General features: G+C 50.1%; 1 protein-coding gene across 3 annotated transcripts; it reads left to right on the top strand.

The window, feature by feature from the left end:
- Window positions 1-3732: 3732 nt before the first annotated feature.
- Window positions 3733-22049, top strand: LUC7L (LUC7 like). 3 transcript variants are annotated; one of them, XM_059484079.1, is made up of 11 exons: window positions 3733-3945; window positions 5687-5781; window positions 10574-10672; window positions 11358-11468; window positions 12104-12247; window positions 12600-12776; window positions 13472-13560; window positions 17988-18017; window positions 19242-19406; window positions 20419-20480; window positions 21671-22049. In XM_059484079.1, the coding sequence occupies exons 1-10, from the start codon at window positions 3885-3887 to the stop codon at window positions 20444-20446; spliced, it is 999 nt and encodes a 332-aa protein (XP_059340062.1). In that variant the 5' UTR covers window positions 3733-3884; the 3' UTR covers window positions 20447-20480; window positions 21671-22049. The 3 variants fall into 3 exon arrangements, with proteins under 3 accessions (XP_059340062.1, XP_059340061.1, XP_059340063.1); XM_059484080.1 differs by lacking the exon at window positions 20419-20480 and adding an exon at window positions 4524-4594 and having other exon boundaries at window positions 3840-3945; XM_059484078.1 differs by lacking the exon at window positions 20419-20480.
- Window positions 22050-22847: the final 798 nt, after the last annotated feature.

Below are 22847 nucleotides of genomic sequence, written 5' to 3'. Positions count from 1 at the left end.
GTGCCAGGACCTGCAGCCAGCCTAAGGTCACCCTTGCCATCTCTGCGTGTCCCTCTTTGTGCTGCCCTACCCCGGTACCCCCGGTGCTGCCCCGGGCTGGGCTGTGGGAGGCTGTGGGGGCTCAGCCTCACCTCCGGGCTGCGGGGAGGGAGCAGCGGGGCCACCCCAGCCCGCCCTGCCGCCCCCCTCGGCCGGAGGAGCCCCGGGACGGGAGGGCATCCCCGGAGCGGCTCCGCACTCACCTTGGCGCTGCCGCCCGGCCATGCATAGGCTCCCGCGCCGCTCCCCCTGCCCGGCCCTCCACCTGGGCCTGAAGTATTTATAGCGGAGCAGCGAGCTGACGGCTGGCAAATATTTGGTAGCCGTATTGTAATAGTAGACTCGGTAAACAGAGCTGGGGTTTGCTTTAGCACCCAGCAACGGGAGAGCGGCGCGGGGAGGGACGCGGGGACGGAAGGCAGGGCTCACCTTAATGGTTCACTCGCCAGGGGATTTTCAAGTGTTGTCCCTGTAAATTCACCTATTAAATCGGCAGCCCCAGCTGCCAAACTGCCCGCACACTTGTGCCGAGGGCTCTTATCTCCCTGCTGATTGGAGGTGAAATCAAGCTTTGTCAAATAGGCGTAAAATTAAATTTCATGCTATTTTGACTCCTGGAGTAGGGATCTTCTGAAGAACACACTGCGTATCGAGCCATGCCTCTGCAAACAGGGGCTGCCTCTGCAGTGGGCAAAGCCTTTCCTGGGGTACCCCAGGTGCTGCAGCACCCCCGTGCAGGTTCAGAGCACTCATCTCCAGCCTTGTGCCTCTTTGAGATGGATGTTGGGCTCCCTGACCAGCCCTGAGAGGGGTTTTGGAACCTGTGGGTGCAAAGGTGGACATGTGGAGAGTGTCTGGGCCAGCCCCATGGCAGGGACAGAGCTGGGTGACAGCGTTTTCACCCTGTGCTGTGGCCCATGGCTCCCCTGTGGGGACAGGGACAATGGCACTCAGCTCAGGTCACAGACAGGCTGTGCCCAGGGGTGCCATTTCTGCCCTGGCAGCAGGACGTGCCAGCAGGGACATCTGGGGCAGCACAGAACAGGGCCAGAGGGCACAGATGGCTGGGGATGCACGGTGACCAGGACACAGGATGGCCAGAGGACACAGGACAGCCTGCCCCTGACTGCTGAAGGGATGGCAGGGGTCTGACACAGCACCTGACCCTGTCACAGGTGTTGGGGACACTCAGGGAGTGGGACACCGGCCACTGGGCTTGGGGACAGCCACAGCCCTGCCCCAGAGCTGCCCTGCTCTCCTGTTTTTGGGGTGACCGCAGCTCCTGGTCTCTCCCTCGGAGCCCTCCCTGCTCTGAGCACCGTGTTCTGAGGTGCCTGCAGGGCTGACAGCGGTCCCCAGCTCCTGGCAGGGTGCAGCCCCGGCGAGGGGACTGTCCCGGCCTGGGCAGGGCTGTCACCCACCCGCTCCCCGGGGCTCCCAGCGGGGGCAGGGCTGGCACCGGCTCCGCTGAGCTCCCCAAACGCTCCCAGCGGCGGAGCGGGGCGGGAGCAGCGGCCACCCGGGCCCTGCTGGGCAAACACGGCGGGTGGGAGCTGATCAACCACGGGCACCCTTCGGGCTGCTCCTGACATCAGCCATTGTCACCCGCCCGCCCGGCATGGCTCGGGCCTGGCACGGCTTGGCATGGCTACCGGATAGACACCAGATCCCCGGGGAGAGGCGGCTCCCTCTGCTGCCCCAGGCAGGGCAGGAGATGGGGAGAGCTCCTCTCGGAGCTTGGTTGTTAATTGTGTTAATTGCTGCCCCGAGATGTGCGAAGGTCTCTGTTTCAGCCCGCGCGTCTGAAGAACGAGTCAGAGCTTTTCAGTTTTCGGTCTTGAAGTTGTTTATTAATTCTTATCTATAAAATTTTTTGTCTGCCCAGCCGAGGTCTGCTCAGCAGGGCAGCCACAGGCACTCTGACCACCCTCGAGGCGGTGTTGTCTTTTTTACTACAAACTACATATAACATATTTACAATTACTTTCCAATACCTATCACCTATGTTAGACAGTGCACTTCTACTCTAAACCAATCCCAAAGTGTCAACATCACAGCAGAAGATGGAGGCCAAGAAAAAGGAGAAGAAAGATTAGACCTGCCCACGTTCCTCCATCTTGTCCCCAAAATCCCCATTCCAAAAATCCTAAAATCTACATTTTCACCCTGTGATAATTTTATTATTACACTATTTAAACTTCTGTGACTTTCAGGTCCTCATACAAAGCTGGTAATTTGCTCCATGGGTCATAATCAAACCCCCAGGTGGTCTGGGCTGTGTGCCAGGGTCTCTGAGCCCCCTGGCAGGGGTTTTGGCAACCCGGGACACCCAGAGGGATGTACTGAGTTCCGACAAGCTCCCACAGCCTCGGGTCAGTCTGGCTGGAGGAAAGGGCTGCTCTGACCCTTTGGGCAGCTGGGGAGGGTCTGGCCATGCTGGCGAGCAGGTCCAGGTGTGGGACAAGCTGTGGGGAGTGCATGACTTGGCTGCTGGCTCACAGAGCTGGGAGTGATGAGGTGTCCCCCTCTGTGGGAAGGAATCGCGCACTTGGGGAACGCTCGGGGCTCAGCAGGACGGCTCCAAGGGCGAGCAGCAGGGAGAGGCAACGCCACTGGGCATGTGGCTTGGCACCCATTGGAGTGCCCAGGGTGGCCATCCCTGCTCCAAACTTTGCCCGGGCCGGGCATGAGGAGCTCCTGTCCCCCAGGGCAGGGGTTTTCTGCCTGCAGAGCCCCCTGCTCTGATCCTGCTCAGCCGGGATGCCGCACCGGGGCGGCGGCACAGCCCTGCCCGGGGCTGGCTCACGCTGCCGTTCCCCGAAAGCCAACGGAGCTTCAAAGCTTGGGAAAAGCAGGCATGGCTGGGGCAAATCCTGCACCGGGGCTCCGGCTCTAACCCTCGCTGCCTGTGGAGCTTTGTGCCGGTAGAGATGGGTGGGATTTCTCCGGCACGGGGAACATCCAGAGAGCAGCCGGGAGCTCAGGGTGGAGAGACAAGAGGTAAAACTCATGGGAGTGAGGCGAGCTGGAGCTCACAAAGCCGGGCCGGGAACGCAGCACACGCAACAGCCCGAGCTCCTGCAAAACCACGGCCTCATCCTCCCCTCAGCAGCTGGGGGAGCAGCCACGGACCGCGCAGGGCTGTCCTGCCGTGTCCCCGCTCCTCTCCGGGCTGTGCCCGTGGCCAGGGGCGTTCGTCCCCGTGTCCGTGCGCCCACCGTGCCTCGTAGTGCTACCGCCCGCCCCGGCCACGTGTCCTGTCACCCCCAGCCCGGCAGGGGCTCTCCTTGCCCCGCATTCCCCACGGTGGCCCCGAGCCGCCGCAGCGCGCTGGGGACGGCAGCCAGCGCAGCCCGGGCCTGCTCCGGACGGGCACCAGCCTGTCCTGGGGCGCCGCTGCGGCCTGGCTACCGTGCCCACGGCCGGCCAGCCCCGGGGCCGCTGCCACGGCGGTGTCGGTGTCCGGTCCCACCGCGGCGGGGCCAGGACCGGGACCGGGACCGTACTGCGGCTGCCCGGCCCGACCACGCCCCTCGGCCCGACCACGCCCCTGTGACATCACCGCCGCTTCGTCTGACCGCGCCCCTCTGACATCACTGCCACTTCTGCCCGACCACGCCCATCTGACGTCACCGCTGCCGTGCTCGGGCCACACCCATCAGACCCGCCCCTCGGACCCCGCCCCCTGGCGGACTACCCTTCCCGTCATGCAGCGCGGCGCAGGGCGGGGCCGCTTCCGCTCAGCGCTCGCCGCGCGTCGCCGCTGCTGAGGCCGCTGAGCTGCCGCCGCCCCAGGCCCCTGTCCCGGTCTCGGTCGGAGCCGCCGCCTCCGGACCGGCCCCGCCATGTCGGCCCAGGCACAGATGCGGGCCCTGCTGGACCAGCTCATGGGCACGGCCCGGGACGGTGAGTAGGGGCGGGCGGGGCCTGCAGGAAACGCCGCGGCCTGGCGGCCGCCTCACCGCGCGAGGCCCGGCCCGGCCCGGCCCGGCCCGGCTGCTGCCGCCGCTCCGGACCTGCGGCGCGATCCGCCCCCGCCCTCCCGGCTGCGGCCTCGGGGCGGCGGGGCGGGCCGGGCCTGTCCGCGCCCGGCCGGCGGAGCTCCCGCCGCGCCCCCGGCCCCGCAGAGCGGCCGGCGCCGCCCCGGGCCCCGCTGCCGCGGACAGGCGCGGGCCGGCTCCGTGCCCCACGTCCGCAGGCGCGTAGGTAGGTGTGCCCGCAGCGCCCGGTGCTGTCCGGGACGAGAAATGTGACAGCCCGTGCAAAATACGGTCCCGCTGCGGTTTGTGTCTCCCTTCTGCGACTCGCTGGGTACTTAAATTCCCTTTGGCACGTTAACAGGGCTGTCCAGGCACTTTGCACTTTGTTTCGTAAGTGAATAAGTGCTTTTCTTTCTCTGTGTATTGAGTTGCTATTGAATTGCTTCCCATATTTTTATTTCATACAAACTGAACAATTGTGGCCCCTCTATTTTATTTATAAAGGTTCAGTGTATCTTTGCCTGCCTACATCAATCTGCAAGGGAGTTGCAGAAAAGCCTCATGTTCATCGAGCCGTGAGTCACAACCAATTTTTAAAGCTGTTATAACAAAAAAAAAAAGTGTTTGCTTTTTTTCACAAGTAACTTTAAAAGTGTAGCTTAGAAAGAAAAAAAAAAATTAAAAAAATTTCAGTAGACACGACATTATTCCTGGATGCTTGTGAATCCTAAACTATATTCATACTTTAGTATTACACATACCTGTGTCATATGCACAGATGAGCTTTAAAATTGTCACATACCATTACCACTTTGCCTTTACTTTTATGTATCATTCCCCTGACTTCCTTACTGCAGGTGTGGGCAAGAAAGCTTTTCCTTTAAAACTTTTCAACAGTGGGCATAAAATTCTGCAGCTGAGGTCTTGAAGAATGCAGATGGGTATAGTATGTGTTGGAGCTCGCAGTGTGTATTGACTAACTTTGTTCCTTTTTTTTATTATTTATTTTTTTGCTTTTCTGATATTGTCTCGTTTAAGTGGCTCCTGAGTGTAAAATGTCCTCTGAGGGTGGGCTGGGGGTGGGCAGCACGTGGTGTGTTCCAGGCCAGGACCTGCCAGCTCCTTCCTCGCAGGGCCTGGGAGAGCACACCCTGCATAGCTGGGTTCCAAACAAACGGACTGATGATGGCTCAATTATCACCTGAGCAAAGAGCAGTTGCCTGTCAGTTTTGCCCAGCACAGCCCTGTTTTGTGATCTGCTAGCGTGGGGTTTGGTATCTCCTGCCCCTTTTTCACTGTAAGAAAAAGAAAGGGTGGAGAAAATAACCAGGTTTTGGCTGGGAGCCAGCCTGTCTGTCTCCTTTTCTCCTCTGGCTGTGCTGCTGCTTTATGTGGATGACAGGCCTTGGACATTGCTTGGCTCGCCAGCACTGTGTTTAACATGGTGTCCTGGATGAATAAATGCTAAAGTAGTGTTTGTTGCCAATTATAAGTGTTCCAGAATATCCTGTTACCCTCTAAGCTTTTTTTTTTATTATTTTGAGTAATTTTGGGGAGCAGGAGCACCAAATATTTTAATCTGCATATAGAGGTGAAATGTTCATGCTGATGCCTGTGTTGTCCTGGTGTTCTAATGTCTCCTTATTTAAACCACACATGAATTGCAGGGGATGAAACCAGACAAAGGGTGAAGTTTACAGACGACCGTGTGTGCAAGAGCCACCTGCTGGATTGCTGTCCCCACGATATCCTGGCTGGAACAGTAAGTGTGTCCTCTGAGATGGGGGGTTCTGCTGAGGAGGGTGTTGGTACAGCTCTTGTCTGTGCAGGGTGGGTGACTTCTAGGAGAGATCAGGTTTCTGTGCCCAGAGAGCAGGCACAATCCTAGTTCCACTTCCTGTGATCTTGTATGGAACTGCTCTCACTTCTCAAAAAAAAAAAAAACCAAACAGACAAAAAACCAAACCAGGAGCTCTCAGAATTCACCTGAAAAGCTTTTTCTTTTACAATCCTGTGAGAAGTTGCAAAATTATTTCTGTTTTAGCAGTTTGAGGTAGTCAGAGCTTGCACCTTGTCCTGTGGTGGTCCCAAGGCTGTAGCTGGGTGCTGCCCTGGTTCACTGCTGCATCTTCAGGTTAGCAAGCGTTTCCTGCACAAATCCTTGGAGATTTTCAGTCTCCTCTCCCCAGCCTTGATGGAAGAGCAGCTTTTCTATTGTTACTGTGGTGGTGGTGGCAGGTCACATGTCAGGCTGAGTGTTTGTGTCACTCTGCCCCACTGGTTTCAAACAGTTCCCTCTGTGGGAACAGGGCTGGCCAGTGTTCAGAGGTTTGGCTCACGTGCTGCCTCTGAGAGCAGAAGGTGATGTGGGCTTTTAGCAGTGAGCTCTGGTGAAGGAAGTGTTCATTTGAGGCTCCCAGATGAAAGCTGCAGCCTGACTTTGGAAAGAAAACTGTGTCTTTGTCACCATCACTGTGCAGCAGTCAGAGGATGGAGGTGAATATGGTTGTTTGAAATCCATCTTTGCCCTTGCTGTTTGCATGAAAAACTGTGGCAATTCAGTGTCTGTCCACTTAAACCAGATTGTTGGAAGATGCTGTGGTTGTTTACAGCCCTTCCTGCTGCTCCCTGGGGAGCTGGCTGGACTCAGTGGGTCCCCAGCAAAGGGAGGGCTGGTGCTGCTGTCCCTTTTGTGTCACCACCATAGCAGCAGTGTGGCAGCACTGCAAGAAGGAGCTGTTGCAAAAGCTGCCTCTGCTCTGAGCACTCAGGCTTTAGCTTCTCAGTAGCTGCCTTTGCAGAATAAGATTGGAAAAGCTGAATACCAATCTCTGTACCTCTGCTTTTTAGAATTCATTTGAAGCTCAAATGTGTTTTGCAGTGATTGTTCCATCAGCCTCTGTGTTACTTCACCTCCATTTGAGAATTTTAAACTTCCATCCTTTGTAGAGGTAACTGTGGTCAGAGTGTGTTTTTTGACACAGTTTTTTGGGCCCAAAGGATGTTTTGAAGATGAAGGCTGCCTTCTACCTCTTCAGGCAGGTTTTCAGCAAGGGGGTAGATGGTGAGTTGAAGGGTTAGTTCAGCATAAGTGTTGTGTGTGAGCTGGTGCCAAAGCATGCAGGAAGTCTGAAGTGTTTCAGGTGGGCTCTGAGTCTCCTGGGACAGAGAAGCACCTTGAGGAATTGGTTTCTTCTGTTTCTGTTGTTACTTGTCCTGATTGAGTTGTCCTTTCCCTCTCACTGTGGGGTTTGTGCTCAGAAGCTGCAGGAGCATGAAGAAAGGCTGCTCTGCCCAAGGGATTTTGTGGCTCACTCATGGTGGTGTGGTGGCCCTGAGGTGGGTGTGGAGCTCTGCCCCTCTCCCAGCAGGTTCCTGGGGGCCAGAGCAGGTGTTGGTGCTGCAGATCCGTGTTGAGAGAACATGTGATGTCCAGAACAGGAAGAGCTTTTCAGCTGTCCCTGCTGCCAGTACAGAGTGAAACTGAGCTGGAATGTGCAGCTCCCTCATGATCTCAGGCAGCTTCACTGGCACTTCCCAGTGCTCTGCTAGGGAAGAGCTGTATGGGTGAATCTGTCTCAGCTGGGTGGGGTACAATCCATCTCTGGGTGTGTTACTGCAGAAACCAGGACCTTTTGGAAACTTCCAACAGATGCTCTTGGCCTTCTGGTGCTTGCTGTGTTGTGCCCTCCCCTAAGGCATTGTTGCTGCTGCATCCTTGATGTGTGCAGATATTCCTTAGTGGGAACTGATTGAAGGCAGCAGGAAGCTGATCCCTTGGGGAGCTGTGCTCAGTGAAATGTGATGGACTCCCACTCACTGACCTTCAGGTGCAGAGTAAGAAAAGGAGCCCAGACTGTTAACAAAGCTCTGGAATATTCCTGAGAGCTGCAGGAGGCCTGTTCTTGTTTGCTTTGTTCAGGTGCACGAGTGTCACTGATTGTAAGAGTTGTTATTTTAACTTGGTTTGTTCCTGTGATTATTCTCTTTTTGGCCTCAGAAATTTGTCTAAACTTGCCACTAAATAACCTACAGTGGTTCTCTTTGGTCTCTGTGGGTAAGGAGGAACATTCTGGGAGAGCAGAAGTTGGTTTAGTGAGCCCATGGGCTGTTACCTTTGCATCCACATCCTTTGTGGTGAGTGCTGAGTTCTCTCTGCAGCTCACGGTGATTGTATTTCTGTCAGTGAAAGTGTTGTAGCACATTGAGAGATGGCATCAGCTGGCAATTCTCCTGAATTTCAGCTCCACTAAGAGGTGGACAGATGAGCTCAAAGCTGCCCAGACTGAACATACCCTGGAAATGACATCCAGGGAATTAATTGTGTACCCTGCTGGGGAATATGAGTTGAAATCTGTAGGTTCTAGAAATGTTTTTGTGGGTTGAGAGAGGGGTCTGTGCTTTCCTTTTTCACTTGGATGAAACTCTGCATCTCTGATCACTGTTAAAGCATCTTTGTGGAAATTTCATTTTGTGGTGAGTTGCCAGTTCAGTGGAGATCATCAGAGATCCCCCAGAATCTGGATTTCTCAGCAAACGTGAGCAGGACTAATTATCAGTGACATCTAAATGTCTTCAGTCTTTGTGTGTATGTGGAGTTCAATCTTTGCTCAGGCTCTGTCTGTCTCACATAGCTGTGTTTTAAACCAGCCAGTGTTGAGTGGAGCAGGTTGTGGGCTCTGTGGAAGGGGTGAGTGTTCTCTGAGCCCTCCTTGGCATGAGGGGAGGCTTTGAGGCAGAAGGGCTGGTGGTCTTACCCTGAGTGAGCAACACCTGTGGAAGTCTCCTTGCACTTGAACACCTCAAAGGATGTGGAGGAAGATTTGAGGTTTATATCCAGTGAGAACTGAATGTTCTTCCCTGAGGAAGGTTTAGGGATGTATTAACAAGCAGGGAGAGGAATTGGGAGCTTCAGAACAAGCATTGTTGGCTGTTCTAAAGTGCTGAGAGCCCCTTCTCTGAAGTGGGGTTATTGGCTCAGATAAGAATATTTATAATGTGTGACAATCACATCCAATACCATTATTTTCTCCCTGTCTTGGAAAGTGATCTCAGTAGCATGACCAGAAGAATGAAAGATGTGTCACATCATAGAAAGTTATTTTTGTGGTAAAATAACAGGAACTCTCTAGCATTCTTTGAAGTGGCTTGCCTGAAGTTGAGAATGATCAAGCTCCAAAAGTACCAAAGTGCTTTTTTTGTAGGCATTACATTTCTATCATTAGAGAGCTCAGCAGGAGTATTCTGGATGCAGTGTCTGTTTCTGTGGCCTGCTGCCTCTGGTAGCCTCTGTGGCCTCCTGGTTCTGGTAAATCTGAGCAAAATGAGGAAGGCTAAATAGCAGCAAGTCATCTGGATTTTTTTTTTCTTTTTTTTTTTTAGAAGAATACAGTAATAGGCACCTGCTGAAAACCTGAGCATAAACTGGTAGAGTTTGCTTTAGCTGCTTTGCTTCATTCTAAACACTGCTCTCTGAGTGTATTGTTTCATGTGAGCATCCCCAGCTTTAGTTTGTGATATTCCACAGGGATTCAGAGTTATCCCAGTTCAGCTTTCTCTGCAGTTCACTGGGTTGGCACCTGTAGTGCATGTTGAGGTTTGGGCTCCTGGGGACTGGTGGTGACAGTGAGAGAAGAGGGTGGTGATTTGGGATGTTCCTTCATGCAATGACATGTACCTGCCATTCCTACAGTGGCTCACAATTAGGGCTTTTATTATTTTGGCTTTCAAAATGTCATTTTCTTTTTCTACTCTAAGAGTAAGAGGAAGGTTCTTTGTTACAACTTGATAATGTTGAAATGCAGCTTCCATGTCTTGAGAGCATAATTGATTTGGGTTCATGTGGCTGTTAACTGTTAGGTGGGAGAAAAAGTAACAAATTCAAATAGTGGAGTACAGTGGGAGGGAAGGGAGATGCTCTTAAGTCTCTCATTAAATGGACTTATGTGTTGGACTTTGCTTTGCTGGGCAGGTTTTCAAATTCCAGGCTGCAGCTGGATGTGGGAAGGGTCTGGCTGTAGAATTAGCACTGTCTGTTGTTGCTGAGCGTGGGGTTGTGCATTGCTGCTGGCTGTAGCCCTTAATCCTTTTAAGTCCTTTTGTTGTTGATAGGGAGCATTCTCTGTGTGTCCTACAATTTGTTGTGCCATATGTTACTGGGGCTCATCCTGACACAGATGTGCATTTCCAGAGGAGCTTTAAACAGGCTGCAGGTGTGTTTTCCTGGGCTGTGGCTCCAGGATAGAAGACATTTGCAGTTGGTTCCTGTTGAAGTGGACCCATCTCCCTCCCAGCCATTTCTGAGGCTGTCCTGGCACTTAGAGCAGGAGTAGGACTGGACTTAAAGCATTTGGGCTGTTTGAATGTTCCCAGAACATCTACAAAACGAGTTCTGGCAAGCATGTGGTTCTTCTGGCTGGTTCTGGTGCTGAGAGGTTAAGAGAAAGCTTTTCTGAAAATACTTTATTTTGATATGATGCACTTGGCAAGAGACATCTGCTGCTTGTTGCTATAATGGAGGGTTCTTATGTGGGTTCTCCTTTTTCTTCTAACAGAGAATGGACCTGGGAGAATGTACAAAGATCCATGACTTGGCTCTGAGAGCAGATTATGAGATTGCAAGTAAAGAGAGAGACCTGTTTTTTGAGCTGGATGTAAGTATGGAGAAATTTTAGTTCCTTTTGGGGAAACTGCTTCTTGAAGTTACTGGGCTGAAAAGTAGAACTCAGTGGCCATTTCAGCTCATCATGCTGCTTGATGTGTTACCTGTCCAGAATGTGCAGCCCCTTCCTGAATGTCAACCTGGCTGCTGATTTGAGAATGCAGAATTAATGATGGCCTTTGCCACCCCATTAGCCCAGCGAGCTGGAGGCTCCTGGCATTCCTTGGATCCCACAGCTGCTGCTCTGTACCAGGTTCCTGTAACCTGCCCTGTCCCAGAAAGAGATTTAACATTAAAAACCTTCTGCTCAGTAGTTTAACTTTTGTCAGGGTTAGCTTTCATTTCACCTTTCTGTGATGGAACAGATCAAAGGGAAGCACAATCCTGTCTTTCCCTTTCATGTTATTCCAGTGCTTTTGTCTTTGTGCCTGTTGCTCTTGCATAGGAAGGAAGTTCCAGTGCAAAGCAATGTTGATGTGTCAGAATAAAGGAACTGGGTCAGGTTTACAGGGCAGGGGTCAAATGTAACTTGTTCTGCAAAATGTCATTTGGTTTTTTCTCAAAGCATCAGTTCTTGAGGTTGTTTGTGCATTATACAGGATTGCAGCTGTTGGCTGTCAAAGCTACACCAGGCACAGAGAGCAGCTTCATTCATAATTCTTTGTCTGATCATGCAGGCCATGGATCACCTGGAATCCTTCATTGCAGAGTGTGACAGGAGAACAGAACTGGCCAAGAAACGCCTGGCTGAGACACAGGAGGAGATCAGTGCTGAAGTGTCTGCAAAGGTATTGGCCTCTCACTGAGCAATGCTTCTGAAAGTCTCACTGGGAGCACTGGGGCTCTGTTTCTCTGACACCAGTGATACTGGGGAGTAAGGCTCCACAGAGGATTTGGGGATTCCAGTCATCCTCCCCAAAGGGCTGCTCTGGCCATTCTGGAGACAAAGAGCGCCATGGACTCTTTTTAAAAGAGGTTGCTTTAGCATGGAAATAAAGCATATTGATTTCTTCCCCATGCTGTGAAATGTTACCATAATAATTTAGAATAGTAAGTCCATCCTCCCCTGATTTTTGTTTCATTTAACAAATGCTCATGTAGTTTCCTTTTTGGAAACTCACCTAACTGGGCCAATACAAGACATTTCTGAAGCTGATTTTGTGGTCTATATGCTGACCTGTAAGCCAGAAATGACAGGCAGATCATGATCTCTCCACATCCAGTTTCTCTCTTTGCCACATATCTGTGACTCTGTTGACATTGGTCCACCAGTCCCTTTTGTTGAAAACTTTTGGAGATTCATGGTCATCTTCCAACAACAGATTTCTTTTCCTCAACACAGTATTTCTTTTAAAAAAATGAAAAGTTGTCCTGCGAGCTTTATCACATTTTTATCTTACTAAAAACTAACTATTCTCTTCAGGCAGAGAAAGTCCATGAGCTGAATGAAGATATTGGAAAACTCCTAGCTAAAGCAGAGCAGCTGGGAGCTGAAGGAAATGTTGATGAGTCTCAGAAGATCCTGATGGAAGTGGAGAAAGTCCGGGCGAAAAAGAAAGAGGCAGAGGTACAGTCTTGGCTCCTGTGGGTTGGCTGGGTGGTGGTTTCTGCCTCACACCTCCTTTTAGTTCCAGCCATGTGCCAGCAAACAGGTGGCAGTGTGGTGTGGTGGATGAAATGATTTTTAGAAACTTTTATCTAGTGCAGGGAGGGCTTCATCCTCTGAAATATTTGGTCACCACTCCCTTGCAGGAATAGATTTGGGGTTAGCTGTGCCCACAAAGCGTTTGTGTGGCACCTCCTTTGTGTGAGGGTGGGTTTTGATTCTTCAAAGCAATTCTTTGCAGGGGTTTCCCTGGAGGGTTGTGTCTGTGTAAGGCTTCCCTGACATTTGTGTGGGTTTTCTTGCCTCCCTGTAGGAAGAATACCGAAATTCAATGCCTGCATCCAGTTTCCAGCAGCAGAAGCTGCGTGTGTGTGAAGTCTGTTCAGCATATCTGGGTCTCCATGACAACGACCGGCGTCTTGCTGACCACTTTGGAGGCAAATTACACTTGGGTTTCATTCAGATTCGTGAGAAACTGGATCAGCTGAGGGTAATCCTCTCTGTTTTAAACCACCTCTTTGTAGTTCTGAAGACCTTGAACACTTCTATTAAATTAATGCAGAATTCTTTGCAGAGGGCTTGTAAAAGCTCAGAAATTCCGACTGCAGAATTCCTAAAGCATCAAACAGAGCTTTGTTTAGCCTTGTCTTGGGTTCTCTTCTGTCTTTTCTGGGTAACTAAATATGTACCCTCAGAATCAGTCAAACCACAGCACTGCTATGATTTATTCCTTTGAGTTTTGATACAGTAATTCTTATTAACATGACAGAAATTTGTTACTCTGGGTATTTTTTTGACTTTTAAACTTCTTAATGACATGTTTGAACTGAAGTTTCACATGGTTCTGTCAGTGAAAAGATCTTGACTAGCTGAAGCCATTAGGAGTTTGCTGAAATTATTTATAATGGGTTGTGGTACTGGCCTTGCTTGCAAAGAGAGACCTTTAGCTGAGTCAGAGTTGTGATTCCTGTGCCTTACTCACAGTCCATTGAGGTCAGTGCCTCAACTGAGAAAAATGAGAACCTTTACAGAGGTCTTAACTCAGCACATAAAATGCAGTGCAATGGTTCTTTGTCTTGCTATTGGAATGGTCTTCCTGCACATCTGACCTGTTACTGTGTGGCTGTAAATAATGGCTGTTACTGCATGGCTGAAATATGATGTGGGTTTATTTTTTCCCCCTAGAAAACAGTGGCAGAAAAGCAAGAGAAGAGAAACCAGGATCGTTTGAGACGGAGAGAGGAGAGAGAACGAGAGGAGAGGATGGGCAGACGGTGAGTGGGACCTGGGAACTGGCCTGTGAAGTTTAGAAATGTCTGATTCCTTGTACATGAGCACTGCAGGAGTTCAGCATCTGCTTCTGGAGTGGCTGTTGGATGTGCTCCAGATGCTGTGTGAGCATCTTGGGATTCGGTTAAAGATTAAAACAATGCACAAATCCTCCAGTCCTCCATCTTAGAGTGATTGTACATGTGTTTTGACCTCTGCTGTGTGTCTGAAAGGTGGGAGTTCCCTGTAGTCCTGAGGCTTATATTGGCCTAATCCCCGTCTTAGGCAATCTGAATCTGGATAAAATACCCTCATCCAGAGCACCTGAGTGTGAAAGTTTAAGATGAGCGAGGACTAGGCTTGCTCAAAAGGCAGAAATTCCCTGGACAGCCCTCCTCACTGCTTGGAGACTTTGAGGTGACAACAGGCTGGTGTCCATGTGCCAATAATGGACTGCATGTAACTTTCCTACAATCAGTGAGATGTTCTGGCAAGCATTTCCTGAGGAAGCTGAGGGATCCCAAGGAGTGGCTGCTTCTGGTGCTTGTAGCTATGTGTGTCACCTTCTGCTCAGATGTCTGTAATTCCTGAGCAGTGGGAGGGGCTGGTTTTCTAATTGGTTTTCTCAGGACAAGCTCTTCTGCATCTTGCCAACTGAACTGGACAAACAATTTCTTCTGTACTTAAACTGAAGAGGCAACTTGTGTGTAAACAGCTCAGTTAGGAGCCTGGTGTGGGGAGGGTGGTTATTTGCAGGGCTCAGGCAGAGGAGGTAGCTGGGTAGGAATGCTGTTCTGATTGTCACAGCATCTCCCTGCTTGTTTACCTTGTGTGTTTCTCCTCGTGTACTTGCATTAAAAAGACCCCAACCTTGCTGCCTGTGCAGAGCTATTTTTGAAACCCAGAGTCAGCTGAAGAGTGACTTTGTCTGAGGAATATGAGATTTATAACTGCAGTGTACTCTAAGATGGTGCTGGCTCTGGCTATACACTGCTGGAATTGCTGACAAATACCAGCATGGTCATTTTTGTGTGTTATGAAGATGGGAGCCCCAAACTATTACTCATTATCCACATAATTTTATACATGTTATGCATAACTCCAGTTAGGGTGTTAATGTGGATTTTCCCTGGGGATTTCCTGGTGTGTTTTGGAGGAGCAGTTCATGCTGCAGCTTTCTGTGGAACTGCAGCACTTCATGGACAGCCTCACAACTTTCTGTTCCCCATGCAACTGTAATGCAGTTGGGTTTGGGAGCTGCAGGATCTGGCAGTAGCTTTTCAGTGCAGGAGTTAATCAGAAGGGATTGCTGTTGCTGCTGCTGTGGTCAGAGATGAGGAAGTGAAATGGGAAGTGTCTTCTCATGCAGCTGCTTCATGGCAGACCCACAGCAGGACCCTGCCTAACATGGGCTCAGTTTGTCTCCATGGTGCTTCTTCTTCCTGGAGGTCATTTCTCTGTAAAAATTGCTCAACAGAGTTGTTAAGGAAGAGCCCTCTGGATCTCTTTGTTGATCCACATCTTCTCAAAATGCTGGTTTTCTTCCTCCTGTGGTGTGGCTGTGGTTTTGTTTTAGTGGTTTTTAAAACAAAAAACCTCAAGCCCTCAGTTCTTGAGAGCTAAAGAGCCTCTAGTGTTCACAGGTAGTGCATATGTGGATGCATCTGATGAGGGGGTTTGGAAGCTGCTTTTGAATGTTTATTTAAGGATTAAAATAGGAAAGCTTTAAGAACTGCATGGAGCTGGCCTAAAGTCTGAGTTCTTGCTGTTTCCATATGTGACAGTACTCAGAGACTGTGGCCTTTGCTCTGGCTCTGTGCAGAGGCACCTGTGTGCTCCACAGGAAAACTTGTTTAAGGAGTCGGGAGTGCCATAAGGAAGAGGTCAAATCAATTGCCTCTCCACAATGAGAACTTGACCTGAGGGAGGACAGTGGCTCTCCCAGTGGACACTGAGTGGAGTTGTTGTTGTCCATATCCAACATCCCATTCCCTGTGGGGATGCTGTAGAGTAGGCTCAGCCTGGTGTGTAAGGCTTCTCCAGTTCTGCTCAGCCTGGTGTGTAAGGCTTCTCAGTTCAGAGCTGAGGTTAGAGTCCAGATTTCTTGGTCACTTACCTGCTGGGAGCTGTGCACACCAGGCTCACAGAGGCATTTTTCCATCAAAAACTAATTGGTGATGTCTACCACCTTCCAGCCAGCCTCTCTTATCCAGAGCTTGGTACTTTAAGGAGCCACAGGAAACATGTTTCCTTCAGAACTCTTCTTGTCAGCTCCTATACAGCACCTTCATGGTGTTACTTCAGTGAGAGGAAGAGTATGGCTTGACTTTGGGAGCCTTTGGTGACTGACAGGCACCGTGGCATCCCTGCAAACCTGTGCATTCCCTTGTCAAACTCTGCCTCTCAATTGATTAATTAATTAGTCAATAAGCTGTGATTGCACATAGGAATGAGTGAACTGGATTCTACCCTAGTGGTAATAAACACAAGTCCTGTGTGATATTCCTGGTGGCTCTTGGGTACCCAGTAATCTCTTGAGGCTGGAATTCTGTGGAGGAGTGGCATGCTGGGAGTGCAGACCTCAGTGCTTGCTCCCACACTACACCAGCAAACAAGTCTGGTGGAGGTGCCACATGGATTTCCTTTGTGTTAAGCTGGACAAAAGACAGGTTATGAAACTCAGCAGAAAGTTTCTGTGATACAGGGACAAAAAGAGAGGAAAAAATAAATAAAATAGACTTGCTCAGTCCTCTTGCTGTTATAGAGACCAATCTTTTTTGTCTCCTGCTGTACAATGATTCAGGCTAGTAAGGACAATGCTTTTTCTCTTGGATACTTCCTGAATTCTGAAGTTTGGTTCTAGGGAGTGATTATCAGATGTTTTTTGTGCCTACCCCTGCTTGGATGATAGGCATGAAGGGCAGCCAGGCTTTTCAGGGGATATGGAAGGGCTTTTGTGGATGTGTGCACTGGTGGTTCACAATAAAGTGATCAGGAGGGAAAAGAACAGTAAGAACTTGGAGTAATTACAACCACCAGAAAAATCCAGCTGCCTGCCAGGTACCTCCAGGAGGTCCTGCTGCTGTGTCAGGTTCTGTTACTGGGAATGGAGGTGTGTGGTTACTGCCTTGCTCTCCAGCTTTATCAGCTTCTCCTTCAGCTGGCCATGTGTGTAGACTCCAAGTTCAGCTCCACTTTGTTTACAGTCCTTACCTGAATTCCCTTCTAAATTAGGGGGCTTTTTTAGCTTTCTACCATGACTGAACAATCCCATTTCACTGAAGAAATGTCAGTGCACATAGATTTTCTTAATCTTGTCTTATTCAGGCATGGTTTTAAATTATGTTATTAAAACAGATGCTTCTCTGTTGCTTCTTAAATTCTTGTCTGTGTGTAGCTTTCATGTCAGGGTGCCAGAACAGCTCTGTGGGGTGTAAATTGAACCTGTGTGTGAGTCTGTGTGCAGTGGGGAGCAGTTACAGGAGTGAGACTCTGAGTCACTAAACAGGGAGAGGAGCCACTTCTTAATTAAAGCAAAACAAGACTGTTCAGACAGCGTGTGATGTTCATCTGGCTCTGAAATGTGGCCATAGAGGAAGAGGGAAGGTGGAGCCTCCATGTGCAGAGGTATTTTAAGTGGTGCTGAGTAATGGTGCTGCTGAAGTTGAAAGAATTCTGCCGTTGTTATTTACAAACTGTCAGGAGCTAATGCTGACAGCAGTAAGCTCAGAGTGCCACACATGAGCTCTGAAGCTCGTGGAATGTGAGAAAGGAGAGCAAGGCCTGGATTATTCTTCTCAAGTGCTTTCTAAGGATTTTCAGTTTATCTCTGTCACTTGTCAGTAATAGCTCTTCCCTTGTGGCTGTGTCTCCTCTTTTTTCCTAGTTATCTTTCCCAAAAAGGAAAAAAATATTGATGCAAATTTCCTTCTGATGTTTGGTAAACAAATACAAGGAGCGAGAAAAGGCTGGTTTTTTATTAAAACCCAGTTAGCATGCAACTTCCTCAAAGGAATCAAAATCAGAAAACTGGCAGATGTCTTTCTGATTGAGAGTGGCACTTCTTGAAAATGTCAGAGTTGATCCAGCTGGTGTTAGACTGCAGGGAGTAAAGAGTATGTAACAAATATGCACAGAAAATTAGTTGGAAAAGTTCATTGGGGTGCTTTATTAATAGTATATGATTTCTAGACTTTTCTGTAGTGACAGGAAGCTCAGTGTGCAGAAATTCATGTTTTCCTGTTTTTGACAAATTCTTGATCCTAAAATTGAAGCTAACTAAATGTTTTATTTGCAAGCTTTTTTTGTAATAATATATCACTTGAGGTATTGATTATTCCTGTGAAGAGCTGCCAGGGTGGATGAATTTTCCTCCTGAAAACCCACTGGCTCTATCATAATTTTTCTCACTTAACTCTCTTCTCCTTTCTAGGTCTGGATCAAGAAACAGAGATCGTCGAAGGTGAGTGCCCAGTTCTGCACTTCTCCCAAATGCCTGGTTGTGTTTGTCTCTAGCTGCTGAGGCTTTTCCTGGGTCTCACCAGTAGAGTTCACTCAGTGCCTCAGTGTCAGGTTTGTTCCCTGGAAGAGATGGGAAGTGCAGTTTGGGCAGCTCCCTGGTGCTGCTCAGCTTGGGGTGACTCCTGGGGCTGTAGAGCAGGGGCTGAGTAGCCCGGCCAGGGTGGGCTCTGTGTGCTCCAGTGTGAGCCCATGGATGTCCCTGAGGCCTCTTTCCATAAATACCTCATATACTTCTGTGATTGTAATATCTGAAGTATCTGTTATATATATGATACCTCAGATGTGAAAATACAGAGATTTGAGATTAAAACCCCCACATCTCTGGGAAGAGCTTGCCTTAATGCTATGACAACATTCTCTGTGATAATGGACCTGGATTTCCCTGCCTACTGCTTTGGCATCTTTCTTATTTTTAAAGCAGGGTTAAATAAATCTGCTTCTAAAGTGCAGGACATTCACAAGGAAGATTCTCTTAGGGTTATGGTAATATCACAGGCCATTTCCCTTGGCCTCTCTTCTCCTTACGTGGGCCTCACTTGCGAGCATCGCGGGGTTGTAAGCTCTGCTCTTGCCCTTTCCACATGCTTACAATATTGGTGGGAGCTTTCTCTATAAGCTTTCCAGCAAACTGAATAACCCACTGGCATTCTGTTGGTAGCACAAGGCCCAGGAGGAGGCAGCTGCCCACTGTGTGGGTGTGGGCAGGGGCTGGACTGAGTCGATGCTCTGGGTATTTGTTACTCAGGAGAGGCTGTGAGGCGCTGAGGGCACAGGTCTGAGGGGGCAGAGGTGAGGAGCTGAGGGGGCAGGCGCTGAGGGTGCAGGTGTGAGGCGCTGAGGGTGCAGGTGTGAGGCGCTGAGGGGGCAGAGGTGAGGAGCTGAGGGGGCAGGCGCTGAGGGTGCAGGTGTGAGGCAGCTGAGGGTGCAGGTGTGAGGCAGCTGAGGGTGCAGGTGTGAGGCAGCTGAGGGTGCAGGTGTGAGGCAGCTGAGGGTGCAGGTGTGAGGTGCTGAGGGTGCAGGTGTGAGGCAGCTGAGGGTGCAGGTGTGAGGTGCTGAGGGTGCAGGTGTGAGGTGCTGAGGGTGCAGGTGTGAGGCGCTGAGGGTGCAGGTGTGAGGCGCTGAGGGTGCAGGTGTGAGGCGCTGAGCCCATGTGTGTTCCCTGCAGATCCCGGTCCCGCGAGCGGAGGCGGAGACGCTCCAGATCAGCCTCCCGGGAGCGGCGGAAGTCGCGCTCGCGCTCCCGGGACCGACACCGGCGCCACCGGAGCCGCTCCCGCAGCCACAGCAGAGGGCACCGCCGGGGCTCCAGAGACAGGAGCTCAAAACACAAGTAGGTATTCCACACTGTGTGCCTCTGCACGGGGAGTCCTTGGCTCACAGTGACCTCCCTGGCCCGTAGAGCGAGCAGGGTTCTCCAGAGCAGCTGTGCTGGCCTGTGCCAGCTCCTGGGCCAAAGCAGGATTCCCCAGGGGTCTCAGCTGTACAGCAAGATCCCAGCTGAGAGGAGAGTCTAGGAGATGAAACAGGTTCCCTGGTTTGCAGTGCTGAGCCTCGAGATGCTCCTTGGATGGGAAACAGCACGAAGCCTCCCTCAGCTAGCTGAGCTTCCCTGGGTCTGTAGAAGCCAAGTGCCTGAGAGGCAGTTTGGATATTACACTTCTGTAGTTATTTTCTGCCTCCCAGATTCCTTCTCTCAGTGCTGGCATTGGGAAGGAATATATGATTTGAGAACTGGGGGCAGTCTTCTGTTAGAAGGCTGCTTGAGAGAGACAGAATTCTTTAGGAATCAGCACTTTTTCCTCCTGAAAAAGAAATACAGGAGGAGTATGCCATTCTTCTGTCTCTGAGGAGAAGCACCATAGTCCAAAGAGGGGCTTAAAGTCTTTCTGAAATTCAGCAAAACAGCCTCTGTGTTGGAGGAAGGATGAGGCAAGTGTGTGAAGGGTATTAGAAAAATTGACTGGAATCACTGTGTTCCCTTACAACCCTTCTAAGCCCAGGAGCAGGTCTGCCTCCAGGTGCTTGCTGAGGTTACATCTGGATTTTTTTAAAGCCTCCTGCTTAATAGGGGAGTGCTTGAGCACTGTCACCTGATTAGGCACCAGCAAGTACAATTCTAGAAGTATAATTCTAGAAACAAACCTACTGTTGTGTGTCTTGTGTCAGTTTAGCTAAGGGGTGAGAACAGTTTTTCTTTTAAAGACACCTGGTGAAGGGGAGGGAATAATGGTCTGAAAAATAAGTCTGTTAATAATTGAGGGGGGGTGTAAATACTGTTGATTCTCCAATGGCTGAGATACTAAAGTGCTTTTTTAAATCTGTCTTGAACATGAAAAATAAAGAAAAGAAGTTTGGACAATTAGGAAGTGAGGAAGATCCTGTAATAACTATTACTAAAGAGCAGGTAAGGGATTACTTCGGAACCCCTGAACACATCCAAACCAGCCCATGAGACTGCAGGGGGATTGGCCAGCTCACACACCTGCACAAAACTGCTCAGAGCTGGGGACAGGCCAGGATCAGTCCAAGAAAATATAAAACCAAGAGAACAAGCAGCAAAACCCTGTTTCCTGAAAGAGGGTTAATGAACTCTGCCCTCAGGTTCTGCTGGGCTGAGGTCTCACTTGCTGAAGGAAATGGAGAGTGTCACAGGATGTGGAGAGCCAGGGTAGGAGGTCTGCAGGCAGCAGGCATTGTTGTGGAAAAGGTAGAGAGGCAATGTCATCAGACAGACTGATGTTAAATGACACAGTTTAATGAAAATGAAATGGCTGTTGGGTTCTGATGTATCAATTTTGCAGTATTTTCAAGCCTTAAAATCAACAAGAATGAAAGTGGAACCTCTAAGGTACCTTCTGTTGTGACTGTAAAAAACCCTGTGTACTGAGCCTTGAAGTAAAATGTAGGAGCCTCTGCTGAGCTCCCTCAGGGTCAGCTCCTTTCGAATCCTGCTATTCCCAAAGCTGGCAGGAATCTCACAAGAAACAGCCTTTCAGATTAGACCTAATGTGAAGCCTCCTGTTTAATTCTGCGTGGGCTGGCACAGGGAAGCGCTGCTGAAAATCTGTGGCTGTGAAAAGCTGTGCTGTGGGCTGGGAATATAAATCTGTACCTTCCTGACTTTGAACCCAGGATGCTGCCAGAGCCAGCAAAGTGATAAGCCCAGGGCTGAGCCAGCAAAGAATCCAGTTGGTATTTAAAGCACTTGAGCAGAAAGCAGAGCTTAGGGCATAATGAAAAACTGCTCTGGTAGCCATGAAATGAGCTGAGTCAGAGATGAGGAAAAAATTGTAGGCACTTCAGGATGGCCCAGAAAAATAATAAGGGACACAGGGAAGACCTGAGAGAGCTCCTGTGGCAACAGCTTGAAAGGATCACTCAGAGGAAGGAGGAACAAAGGCTGTGCTGTGCATGGAAACCTCACAGAGGGCCCAAAGCTGCTCTCATGGGGGACCCACTCCCCGTGGCACAGCAGCCAGGCATGTTCCTGTAGGGAACCTGCATCCCACAGCCCTGCCAGGGAAAGTTCTGCTCGGTGGGGAGTTGACAATGTTTATTGTGAAGCTGATAGCGATGGTTTGCTTTGTACTGCAGATCTTCTAGAGATCGATCTTCAAGAGAAAAGTCCCGAGACAGAGAGAGGAAAGAGAAGAGCTCTTCTGAGAGGAGGCACGAGAGCACAAATGGCAAATCTCGTTCCAAGAGGTCAGAAGAGAGAGAAGCTGGCGAGATCTGAACTCAAACGATCTGTGTTGCACTGTAAATAGTCTGATAAACATTCTACACAAAGCCTAAATTTCCCATTTATATTTACTGAATACAACTCATCTTTTGTAGTTTGGGATTTTTATTGTTTGGCAGATAGCTGTGAGTTTGTAGAGACACAAGAGTTACGTACTGTTTAACAGGATTTTGTTTTAGTAGGAATAAATAAATCTGGATGGATGGTTTTCAGTCCAGGCCAGTGTGGACACCCCGTGTTTGTCCTGACTCAGCGGTCAGGGCCACGCTGTGCCTGGAGCCCTGAGCTGCCCTGACCTTTGTAACGCTTCAGCCCTTTCCAAAATTCCCTCCTGATCCTCTGTGAGCACACCAGTAGCACTGGTTCTCAATTATATTTTTTCCTTCTGTTTATATATGTTAAAAAAAAATCAGATTTCTTTTTTTTTTTTTTCTTCCTTTTAGTACTTAGCCATCTCATTTTTGTCTCCAGCACTTGAGAGTTGCCTCACTTGCCCAGCTAAGGGCAAAAAAGATAAAATTTGGCCCTGATCTATTCTGAAAGCTGTTTGTCATTGAGGATGACCAGATGAGCTGAACCATGTTTCTAAGCTGGGCTCAACTCTGGTTTTGGTACCTTTACAGTTCAGACAGCTGAGCTGGTGTGAGCAGAGCAGTGGGAACCTGGCTGCTTCTTCTCTAGAGAGGCACAGCCACAGCTCCTCTGCCTCTGTACTGTGCTCTGCAGCCAGAGCTGTCCGCGGGGCTTTCTGCCCTGCAGCCCAGAGCGTTGCTGTGTTCCAGGCCAGTCAGGCAGAATGTGCCGAGGTGACCGGGGCTGCAGCCCGCGTCCCTCCCGGGAGAGCGGCACCGGCCGTGTCCCCACGCCCTGGGAGCCGCTGCCGTTGTCACTCACTGATTGTACCTCGGCTTGTTCCCCACGAGGGCAGTGCCAGCCCCAGCCGCGACCCCGGGCCCGGCATTTTGTGGGATCGGTGCGAGCGCCGCCGCTGTCACCCGGCGGCGCTCGTTAGCGCGGTTAATTACCGCC

This window comes from Ammospiza nelsoni, chromosome 17 (genome assembly GCF_027579445.1).
Source record: "Ammospiza nelsoni isolate bAmmNel1 chromosome 17, bAmmNel1.pri, whole genome shotgun sequence".
Classification (NCBI taxonomy): domain Eukaryota; kingdom Metazoa; phylum Chordata; class Aves; order Passeriformes; family Passerellidae; genus Ammospiza; species Ammospiza nelsoni.
Note: the sequence above shows the minus strand (reverse complement) of the source record. Positions and strands in the feature narration are given on the sequence as shown.